General features: G+C 43.4%; 1 protein-coding gene across 1 annotated transcript in view; it reads left to right on the forward strand.

Annotated features, from left to right (window-relative positions):
- Positions 1–12,026, forward strand: part of CNTNAP2 (contactin associated protein 2) — a 1,960,721-nt gene that overhangs the window by 1,698,848 nt on the left and 249,847 nt on the right. Inside the window, exon 16 of the mRNA XM_042974552.1 lies at positions 7,962–8,132. Coding sequence (XP_042830486.1) covers positions 7,962–8,132 — 171 coding nt within the window. The remainder of the gene's footprint in view (positions 1–7,961; positions 8,133–12,026) is intronic.

Raw genomic sequence — 12,026 nt, forward strand, 5'->3', positions numbered from 1 at the left:
AGGTGACTCCCATGTGTGTGTCCTGAAGGAATTTTTTTTTTTTAATTCCTGAGGAGATTAAGCGGCGGGGAGGGCACAGGTTTGAAAGCCAGTGAGCAGGGAGCAGAAGGGTGAGAGGCGAACAGGACAGATGGCGGACGGGGGTATGAGTCTGAGATGAGTCGACTGGCTGCAGAAGTCAGAATTGGTTATGTCAGTTTAGCTAGGGGTGGTTGGCTGCTCCCCCTTAAAGAATTCACCCGCGGGGTGGGGAAGGCTTAGGAGGGGCCTCAGGGCTTGCTAGCCTACTGTTTAAGGAAAGGAAGCTCCTTTCCCATCCTCCCCCAGGACCATAGGTGACACCAAAGTCATCAGTCATAATGGTTAATGTCCTTTTGGAAGTAGCAATGGCAGTAGTAACATGTGTTGAACACTTACCTTGTGCTCAGCCCTCTGCTAAATGCATTTCGTGGATTATCTTCTGTGATTCTCAACACCCATTAAGAGAGGTGCCATTGTTAATTCCATTGTACGCATAAGGAAATTGAGATTGAGGGAGATCAAGAAACTTGTCCCAGTCACCTAGTGGGTGTGGGTGATAAAGCCAGACCCTGACGCTGGAGCCTGCACGTGGAACAGGCCACGGCAACTTCACCAAGTGACCAGCCAGAGCAGCCCCCTGAGGTCGCTTATTGTCACCCCACCATGCCCCTCCCCCAACTCCACGTCCTCCAAACGCCCTGCTCCTGCTGCTACCACCGTCACAGGGGTGTCTCCAGTGTATCACATGTCCAGTTGCTTCCTTACTTGAGTCCAGACTGTTGACAGGCAGAGGGGAAGCGAACTCCAACAGGGTCTGGAATGGAGTCCGTGGGAGGTCGGGTCCTGGTAAGGCTCACAGAGGACTGGTGAAGTCCGGGCAGCCTCAGTTAAACCCTCACTTCACTTTCTCCAACCCTGCCAGCAGCTCTCCTGTCCTACCCAACAGGAGCTAAGATGTGACGGAACCACGGAACCACGTATGAGCTAAGCAGTAAACTGGGGGAAACTCAGCAAGGCTGTTCTGATTCCTCTCAGTGTCCCTTTGTCTTTCGAGGTGAGGGTGATCCTTTCCTCAGGGAGGGGGGGTCACCTCACATAAGGGTCTGTGACCTGCTTCAGAGGAGGGCCAGAGAGTCCTTCCCGCACCAGCCATTTCTTACGTTCCCTTAGTTCAAAATATTCAATATGCTAAGGTGCTGTATTTGGGGGAGCATGCCCTGAACCCCATCAGTTACATACACGATGCAGTAATCAGAGAGCATTAGCTTCCTCAATAGCGACACAGACAGCTCGAATATATTGACGAGATGCCTTTAGTAACTCCATGGCAGAATAATTTTCTGGAGTGTCTCAATTAGGTGTGGAAGCAGAATAAGGACTCTTCAGAAAAGCAAGGATTTAGAAAGTCGACCTCTTGCATTCCTTTTCTCAAAAAGCTACAGGAGAATGTGCCTGTGGAAATGAGGGTGTAAACCTAGAAAGAGGGATCACCCAAAGTCATGGGGTCTTCTGATTTGGCCATTTAATAGTGAAGAGTAGCAGAAACATGGTCGGCAATAATAGCAAGAGACAGGTCCCAGGACCAGAGCCGGGTGTCAACCCTCAGAAGAGCCAGTGGGCCTGACAACAGGAAGTCAGAGGCTGTAGGGGACCTCCGAGGGACAAAAAGGGGGCTGCTAGATCACCCGATGTGTGTGATGTTGGGAACACGTGGGAAGAGTTTTACAGGTGTGTTGAGTTATTGGAGAGAATTTATGACAGGTACAGAGAAAACTAAGCCAATGGAAAAAGAGGTAATTACTGATTCCAGAAGAACAAAAGAAATTATACAAATAAAAGAAACTATAATTATATTTTACTAGTCGGCTCATTAGTGAATAACCCAGAGCCCTAAAAATGTAAATATTGAATTTCAGTGGAACCCAAAATCTGTGAGTTGCTAGTTTGGGAGAATCTGGAGAAAGGGAATAGGCAGGCAGGCTTCTAAAAATGCTCAGTCTTTATCTTGCATCTGGGGAAGGTCAATCAAGTATATCTAAAATGCATAAATTGGGGCGCCTGGGTGGCTCGGTCAGTTAACCCTCTGACTTCGGCTCAGGTCATGATCTCGCAGTCCATGAGTTCGAGCCCCGCGTCAGGCTCTGTGCTGACCGCTCAGAGCCTGGAGCCTGTTTCAGATTCTGTGTCTCCCTCTCTCTGACCCTCCCCCATTCATGCTCTGTCTCTCTCTGTCTCAAAAATAAATAAACGTTAAAAAATATTTAAAAAAATACTTAAAATGCATAAATTAATAAATATCAACACATGCATACTTTAGAAACACAGGGATATAACTGAAAGAGTTAAGTGTAGGAGTTGTTGCTAAGAAATTGGGCTGGGATGGGGGTGGAGCAGGGAGTTGCATTTTCCTTTATCCCTTGTAGCACCCTGGATTGTTAAAACTATGTATCTGTACCCCGAGGTCGGAAATTAAAACTAGGCTTGGGACACCTGGGTGACTCAGTTGGCTAGGCGGCTGAATCTTGATTTCACCTCAAGTCATGATCTCATCATTCCTGAGATCAAGACCCACAGCAGCATTTTAAGTTGAAGTGCAGAGCCTGCTTGGGATTCTCTCTCTCTCTCTCTCTCTCTCTCTCTCTCTCTCTCTCTCTCTCTCTGCCCCTCCCCTGCTCTGTCTCTCTCTCTCTCTCAAAATAAATAAATAAATAAACTTAAAAAACGAGAAATTAAACCTAGGCTTAAAACAAATTGCTGCTGTCGACCTAAAAAAAAGGGGTAAATTGAGGCAAGCTCAAAACTGTCAAAAAGAGGAGTTTATTTAGGAATAGCAGAAGAATTGCGATTTGGTACACACAGACTGTAGCAAGCTCCAGGCATCTGTTGAGGGTTTGAGGAAGGCTGTATTTATGCGCAGGGGATGGAGACAGGAGAGAGTTCAGTTAGATCTGTTAAAATAAAAAACAAACAGAGGCCAGCTTTGAAAATTCCCCAAGCAGAAAAAAACAGTCCAGTCAGACAAAAAAGAGCTCAATTCAGCTTATTTTTTCAGACCAACCCAACGTGGGTCATTTCTTGTTCATGCCTCTGGAAACCATAAGCAAAAATTTCCCAAGATTGTTATGAGGTAACCCCTGACCAACTCCTTATCATTTAAGAAAATCCCAACATTATCAGATTTCTGTAAATGGACATTTATGGGAAATCAGCATGTGTGTCCTTATGTTTTATTTTCCTAAGAGCACGTGAGTGAGACTTTCTATTTTCTATCCTCCAGTTCCATTTTAAATTGAAGTTCTTTAACACTGCTCAGCAGAAAATATCCTTAGAAATTTTGAAGTCAGTATCCCATACCAAATAATCATTGGTGAGATTAAAGTAAATGGCTGTTAAAGAATTTGGATGAACAGGGTGCCTGTTGGCTCAGTTGGTTAAGCATCCAACTCTTGATTTCAGCTCAGATCGTGATCCCAGGGTTCCTGAAATCCAGCCCCACATGGGGCTCCTGCACTGATGGGGCAGAGCCTACTTGGGATTCTCTCTCCCTCTGCCTCCATCCCTCCCCCACTCGTGTTCTCTCTCTCTCTCTCTCTCTCTCTCTCTCTCTCTCTCTCTCTCTCTGTCTCAACATAAATAAAATAAACATTAAAAAGAAATCTTGGGGGCATCTGTGTGGCTGAGTCAATTGAGCATCCAACTTCGGCTCAGATCATGATCTAGCAGTCTGTGAGTTCAAGCCCTGCATTGGGCTCTGCATTTTCCAACCTTGCCTTCTCTTCCCTGTCCACACTACTGAGATACTACTCTTTGCCCTGCAATGAAATCTCTTATTTCCAACTTGGTATTCTCGTCCAGTGTCACTTGACCCTCTATAGCACTGACCTTGACAGCAAGTACAAATGGCAGCAATTTCAGTAATCTTAGGGTTAGGAGACCATCATCCTTGCAAATTCATGGCATTGTTCAATGAGGTCTGTCTGTAGGAAAAAAACAGAAATTAAGACATAGGTAAGAACAGTTATGGTGTGCTAAGGATACAGTGTCCCGTTATCAGGAGGTGCTAAAGCAGCATTAATTTTTATTTATATTTAGTTAGTATCTTCAGTACTCAGGTTACCATAAAGTAGATCTTGCCCCATGAGGATATCGCATGTGGAGTGGAATTAGATAGAACTGAGAGGAGTGGCTATACAATTACCCACTGATTTAATAATTATTTATTGAGTGCTTACTATGTTCTGGGGCCAAAGGTTATAGAGACAAAATGGTTTCTCCCAGCTTTCAAGGCGCTTATGGCCAGTTGGGAATAATGTAAACAATAATAATGCTCTAGGCTCTTTGCATCATGAAGCACAATGAGCACTAGGAAAAAAAACAACCCATGTTATTTTGTTGTAACCAAAAATCCCAGAGACTGGGCAACAGACTTATCAGAACATGCCTCACAGAAGTTCATCAGCGTCTGAAGCAGTGGCTCCCCACCTTTCTCATTGTCTACATTGCTCATTAACACTTTCATGCCCACATCCCCATAAACATATTTACTTACCAATTCTATCATGCACCACTATACTCATATATCATGTACATTATAAATATGACTGGGGGGCGCCTGGGTGGCTCAGTCAGTTGAGCATCTGACTTCGGCTGTGGTCATGATCTCACAGTTCATGGGTTCGAGCCCCATGTTGGGCTCTGTGCTGACAGCTCAGAGCCTGGAGCCTGCTTCAGATTCTCAGTCTCTGTCTCTGTCTCTGTCTCTCTCTCTCTGTACCTCCCCCACTCACGTTCTGTATCTGTCTCTAAAAATGAATAAACGTTAAAAATGTTTAATTATGACTAAAACAGATCTTTTAAAGGATGGGTTTTAAAAAATAAGTAGAATTTCTAATGACCTCTGCTTGTACCACATGGCTCTCCTTCAGCACCACCGGAGTGGACAGCTCCACTCTGACACAAGTCCCCAGAAAGTCCTCGCTGTTGCTGGTCAAGAATCTGGACTTAGTTCATCCAGAGACGTGGGGCATACCACAAGTGACAACTCCAAAAGATATCATGTGATAACCCAGACATTTCCGGAAGGATGACTGGTAACCACCGTTTGCACCAGGCTCAATTTCCCTGTGAATATGTCAATTCAAAAGGCCAAATTAGTTAGAAGTTGCTTAGTGAGCATAGAATTAGAACAAATGGAATTTTGGTCTGTGGGGACCTTTCATCAAGCTGGAATAACTGATTGAACTGCCCTTCTCCTCTCCAGGGATATTTCTGTCTGAATAACCAGCCCTGGACCTCAAATAAATACTGACATGTTTTACTTTTAGCTTTCCTTTTTCTAGAATCATTTCAGACAACTGCCCTTCTGTTAATACATCACCACCTCAGAAAATGGGAATGCACTTGATTGGAATGAAACTTTAAAATGTTAATTACATTCACATCCTGGGGATTTAGCCTAAAGAGACAGAATTGCTTTGCTTCAGGCTGAAGCATGGCTGAGGACTTTGATTCTTGGGGCCCCTCTGTTGTTATAGGGCTCTCACCCAATTAGGATGAGCCAAATCCTGCTGACCCTGGGGATGGGGCTTCATTCCTTCTAGAACTCTCCTCGATGGGAGGGCTGCAACTTCTAGTTTGATTTAGGTTTTATCTTGTGAGACCTTCATTCTCAGTCCACTGGGAAAGGTAAGCCCCCGAAGTCCCCTCAGGAGATATTCAGCCACATCTTGGGCCAGGAAGAGAACTCAGCCCTCGGATGATAGCAACTTACACATGTATCATTCTAACCAATATCATACCATATTCTTCTTTCCCAAGAGGAAACTAGTCTATTTTTTTCTCCTGCTGAAAGCTTTGATATGGCAACTTAAAAAAAAAAAAAAACAAAACCTCAAAACTGCACTAAGACTTTTGGGACCCCTTAAATAATAGATTCAATCCCCACCACTGTTTTACGTTAATAAAGACATTTACAAACATATTTTATGCTGACTTGCTGGTTATAAGTTGCCATTCATTTATCTAGATGTCACTCTATCCTAGACATCTCTAAGAATGAAAACAAATAACATTGATTAAATGAGAGGTTATTTTAATATCTCATAATATAACAACATTATATATTTAATTTAAAATTATGGTTTATGTGGTGCCTGGGTGGCTTAGTCGGTTGAGCATCCAACTTCGGCTCAGGTCATGATCTCATGGTTTGTGGGTTCGAGCCCCACATCAGGCTCTCTGCTTTCAGTGTGGAACACACTTCAGATCCTCTGTCCCCCTCTCTTTCTGCACCTCCCGCACTCTCACTCTCTGTCTCTCAAAAATAAATAATAAGACACTTAAAAATAAAAAATAAAAAAATACAATAAAATTATGGTTTAAGTATAGCAGTGCCAACACAAAAATAGTTTTATTTAAAAATAGCAGTTGAACTTAATATTGCATATGTGCATAATTTGCATGAAAGAAAGAAAAAATGTAGTTTATAAAAACTATTAGAGGGAACTTGATTAATTGTGTTCTTCGAAGGAAAAATCAGTAAAAAATGAAAAAAAATCAGATGTTACAAGAGAATTTTCCACAATTTACTGACCTTGTAGGGTTTGAATTCAGCGATTCATGAATCAGGCAGCATCCGATCTAGCCGATAGAAAATATCTCTAGAGAACCATACAAAGCAAGTGACTTTTATAGACAGAGGTGAGCAGGAACAAGGAAGTTGCACTGGGAGTTTGCTGATTGGCTAAAGCAGAGTTACTTCCCTTATACGGAGTGAAAGGAGGGCTTAGAGCCACATCATGTAATTTGTGCTGAGCAGACAAAAGCCAATTGGTTGACTCGGGCTTTCCCTTTCTGGGAGAACAGGGTGTAGAAACTTTAAGTTTTGGGTTGCCGAAGTGAGGCTTAACATGAGTGACTCCATGTTGGGCCTAATCTGGTGATGTTAACATAAGTTTAGTACTAAAGGGAAAGGCTTCAGTAGCTATTTTAATGCATGCCCATGTATTTTTGTCCTTAGTTGTGATAGTAAACATACTCAGAAACGTGCACAATCAAAAGGAATTTCTCCCCTGCAGGTAAAGTCAAGAGTCAGCTCTTGGTTGTATTAAATTCTTGGTCCATCTGTTCTAATGGAATGTGCATCATAGAGTTTGGTGTTTTTATTATGTCCTGTGAACTGCTTTTCTCCTGGGGTCACTGGCTACTATCAAGCAATGAGGGAGTGGTGTACAACCATGTCTTTGCCATGAGTTCAAGGGTAGAGGCTAATGGAGAGCCCTCAGGTGGACTCAGCTCAGCACCCCACACCGTCCTCACCTAGAGTCCCCAGGAAGGAAGAGGTTGGCAGGGGGAGACACTCCCTTTATGGCAACTAGCCTCTGGAGGTTTGGAATGGGGATGATGGGGAAATGAATAGCCTGGTCTTCTTGCCTTTTCCTTGGCCCCCACCTCCCCCACAACTGTACTCAATGTCTGAGCAGGAGCTGGTTATTCAAAGACAAAGTTGGATGAGAAGTAAAAGCAGAACACCAAAGACCCCATTCCTATTGTATCCCTCTAGGTCTAACCCAGATGCTTCTTGCACCAAACCCAAGCCATCAGTACGTATGCACGAGTTCAAAACATCACCCCAACCCCCACCCGGTGGTGCCAGGATCTGCTCTGCATTTTTCCCTTTATTGGCATTTACCCCCTAGGGTCCCTCCAAGGCTGCTCTTGGTAGGAACCCTAGCTGTCAATCATAAGTACAACACGCATAGAACTTTCAGAAAGTTGAGAATAAGTCTGTGGGGATTTTGTGCCATGATGTTCAGCAGGATGAGAGGAGACAAGGGCTATTGCCAATGGAAATTTATTAAAACTTAAGAAATGGCTGTGTTTTCTATTACTCCTGTTGTCAAGATATACATTACCCTGGGTTTTTTTTTTTCCTTCCACAGGGAATTATTGGAACGCTGCCTCTTTCCCAAACCCATCATCCTACCTGCACTTCTCCACTTTCCAAGGGGAGACCAGCGCTGACATTTCTTTCTACTTCAAAACATTAATCCCCCGGGGAGTGTTCCTTGAGAACTTGGGCAACACAGATTTCATCAAACTAGAACTGAAATGTGAGTATAAACTCTCTGTCAACTCGTGAATGGCCTCCTCTCTTGTCACTTCAGGCTGGTCCTAACACTGATTATGTAATCTGATTGAATCCAAACATCGGCGGTTTCCTTTGTTCCAGAGATGATGCTGGAAGGTAGCTACACAAACGTGGAGAAAGACCTTGGCCCCCTGCCCTTGGGTTGCTTCCCCAGGAAGCAGGGACACTAAGAGGTTCCCAAGCAATGCTACTCAAAGAAGAAGATGAGAGAATAAATTGCTCTGGTAACATGGGGCAAGAGTGCATATTCAAAGCTTCTGTATGTGTATGTTTCTTTTCCAAGGAGACAGGGTTTAGAGGAGACAGAGGATTGTGCAAAGTGACCAGGAGTAAAAAATAAGATACTGGGAGGGATAATACAATAAGGAAAAGAGGGATAATAAAAATGAAAATCTGTATGAGTTAAGAAAGTAGCGTAGAAACAGGATTGTGTCACACGAAGAAACTTTGAGTTGGAAGCTTTCTAGCAGAGGCCTCAAACCCACACACCCTCCAGAGGTTTCAGTTCTGAGTTTATTTAGCTAAGGGTACAAAAACGAACCTCAGCAGAGTGACAGCAGATACTGCCTAGCTCAGCCCAGCTTGCCATGGATCCCAAAGACCCTCACCAGATCATGTGGTCTGGGGAATGCCATCTGTAGAAGATAGGGGTTTGCTGGATATGAGAAGGTCAGTTCTCATTATTCCAAGGCCCTATTATCCTTGGGGCAGAAATTCGGCTTCCGGAATCTACAGCCCACAAACTTCCAGGTTGGGGGAATATTGACACATGCCAAGCTCCCTTGGCCGATCAGACCAAAAAAGTATCAGCACAGATGACAGACGTGACCAGAACGGGTACACAAACCCATTCCCCAGAAATATCTGATGGAACATTTCTTCTCTCTTTCTGTAGTTATAATTATGCAATATGGTCTTTTAAAAAGAGAATCTCAGGCAACATTTTTCTCCCATAATCCTATGGGATTCTTTTTGTAAAATAGTGGACTGTGATCAGCAGACTTGGGAGTTCATATTCTCAGCTCGAAATCCAAGTCCTTCGATAAATTGCTTAATCTCTTCGAATCCCAATTTCCCGATCTGTAAAATGGGGGTGGTGATTTGTGGGGCCATTATGATAATAGAATATAGATACTCATGAAGCATTTCCTTCAGCTTCTAGAAGGTGTCAATATTGTATTCCTCAGGATGTTCATTATAAATCTAGTCTGAGCCAGATCTCATTGAAAGGGAAGACTGAGAATATTCTAGCCTTGGAATTAAAAAGTACACAAATAGTCAGGGGCACCTGGCTGGCTCAGTTGGTAGAGCATGCAACTCTTGATCTTAGGGTTGTAGGTTTGAGCCCCACGTTGGGTGTAGAGATAACTTAAAATAAAATATTTGAAAAAAAAAAAAAGTAAATGATCATCCTCTCTTTAGAATTATTTTAAAGGGATTTTTCACTTTGCACAGTGAAAATTAATGGGATCAAACTATTTTCTGACTTCCACATCAGTAGGATTGTATTTTAGAAATACCTCATGGCAAAGAAAAAAATTGACAATCCCTACTTGAGTAATTCTGTCTGCTTCTGTAAGATGACTTAGATTTACCTCGTCCTTATTTTGTATCCCCATGTTTTATAAGCCTGCGCCCGGGTTGAAAAGAAGACAAGACCAAGTATAGACAGATCAAATGTTTCTATTTAGCACCTGCGTAGTAGAATCTCAATTATTTCTGATGATGAAAAATCTGCAGAGATGTTCTCTAAGTTGCCCCAGTCTTTCCACAGTATGGAGACACTCTGTGGCAGGGGGTGAATTCTAGCCTCGTTTTGCCATAGAATTCTTTTTGTCCTAGTGTTTCCTTGCGGTGAAGAAGGGTGGGGACATTCAGACTAGAGGCTGGCCTCTGCTGAGAGTCCTCTGGAGCTTCTAGCAGTTACTAAGGGTGGAAGTAAGATCCCTCAGTGGCAGAGATATCCAATGCCCATCACTATAGAGCATCTCCATTGAGGTGCAAAGGAATCTACGGGAGAAAAAAGGCAGGTGTCTGTATTTGAAAAAGCAATGGCTTCAAAGCAGACAAGAAGCGATGCTTTCATGAAGAACATGGAAAATAACCAAACAAACCTGGAGGCTCGCCATTGCCCCATTATCACATCGCTCCAGACTCTTCTCTGCAGGATGCATGGGTGGCGGGTGGAAATGGAGCATTCTTCCAGACACATCTCTCCCCTGCCCGATGAGGTGCTCTGCAGACCTAATTGTTGTCCCAGACAATGGCTGGCTGTCCGAGGAAGCTCAGGAAAGATGGTTCCTGAAGTCACCCTTTTAAACACTTTCTCTGCTGTTTTTTCCCCTTTAAGCTTTCTGATCGCTTTCTGATAGGAATTCAGATTTTGTTTCTCTGTTTGTGTCTCCAAGGAATTTTGTCACAGTTCATGCCTACACAGTTCATGCCTTCCAGAATAACATTTCTGTTAATTAACTACATTGTGCCCTCCTGTCAGGAGTAGAAGATTCTTGCCTCTAAGAACAGTGAATCAGTTACACTAAGTTAATGAGATACCATCAATATCTTACTGTGCAAGTAAAAAAAAATACATGAGAAAATTAGATTGATGTTACTCATTAGCATATTTTACAGGTAAAATTTTAAGACTGTATTTCACTGGCTATATTTACTCACTCATTCGGTGAGTGTTTATTGAGTACCTACAATGTCCCATATGCTGTGCTAGGTGCCGAGGGAACATAGTCAAATTAAGCATGGTCTCTTTCTCTCAGAGGGAATTCAGAGATCTGTTTTGGAAAATAGACAAGTAAATCAATAGTTACAACAATAATAAAAATAGCTCAACTTAATGCATTCACTATGTCTCAGGCACTGTTCCATGGATTTTAGGTAAATCATCTCACTCACTTTCCTAATGAACCTTTGAAATGGGCAGTACCATTAACATCTCTACTTTACAAATGAGGAAACTGAGGCAGGGGGCAAGTAAGTTGCCAACATCCCACAGCTAGAAAGTGGCAGAGCTGGTGCTCGACCCCAGACATTTTTTTGTCTGTCCCAGTTCATGGCTGTTAACACCAAACCGCGCCACCTCCCAGAACACATTGAGTGTCCGAGAGCACCTGACTGGAGGACAGGAGTGTTTCCAGGGAATGTCATGTTTTAATTAAGTTTTGATGGATGAGCAGGAGCCAGTAAGGTGCAGAAGTGAGGGAAGAGTGGGGTTCAAGAAGGAAGACGTAAGAGGAGGTATACGCCAGTGAGTGAGGGTGTGTGGACAGAACCCAAGGACTTGCAAGGGTGCAGCTATAGCAGGGAGCCTGTGTTGGGGAACAGAGAGCTGGATCCAGAGGGGCCAGCATGGGCAGAGCACTCAGTGTGCTCCAGGTGGGGGACAGATGTGGCTTAACTTGACCCTGACAGTTACAGTGAGCGGGGGCATAACACAATCAGACTTGCATTTACCAGAGAGATGATGGAAAGGCAGACAAGAAGCGATGGGGCAGAGTGAATTTAAGGAAAGTAACATCAACAAAGGGGTAGAGATGTGAGAGACCCTTAGAAGATAGGTCCCGCCAATTTTAACAAAATGCCTGTGAGAATGAAGTAGAAAGGAAGGTTCTAAAATGAAACCAGTGTTTCTGGTGTTGATGATTGTGCATGTGGAGCACCTTTGACTAAGAAATACAGCATTCGAGGGCAAAATGCAAACTACATTTGGATATTTTGAGTTCGCATGTCTGCAGAATATAATAGTATCTATCCAGGTGGACACGTCTAAAGGGGGCTATATACACACGTTTGGATCCCAACTGAGAGGGCGGAGTCAGAAATACAGTTTGAGAGTCATCATCAC

This window comes from Panthera tigris, chromosome A2, assembly GCF_018350195.1.
Source record: "Panthera tigris isolate Pti1 chromosome A2, P.tigris_Pti1_mat1.1, whole genome shotgun sequence".
Classification (NCBI taxonomy): domain Eukaryota; kingdom Metazoa; phylum Chordata; class Mammalia; order Carnivora; family Felidae; genus Panthera; species Panthera tigris.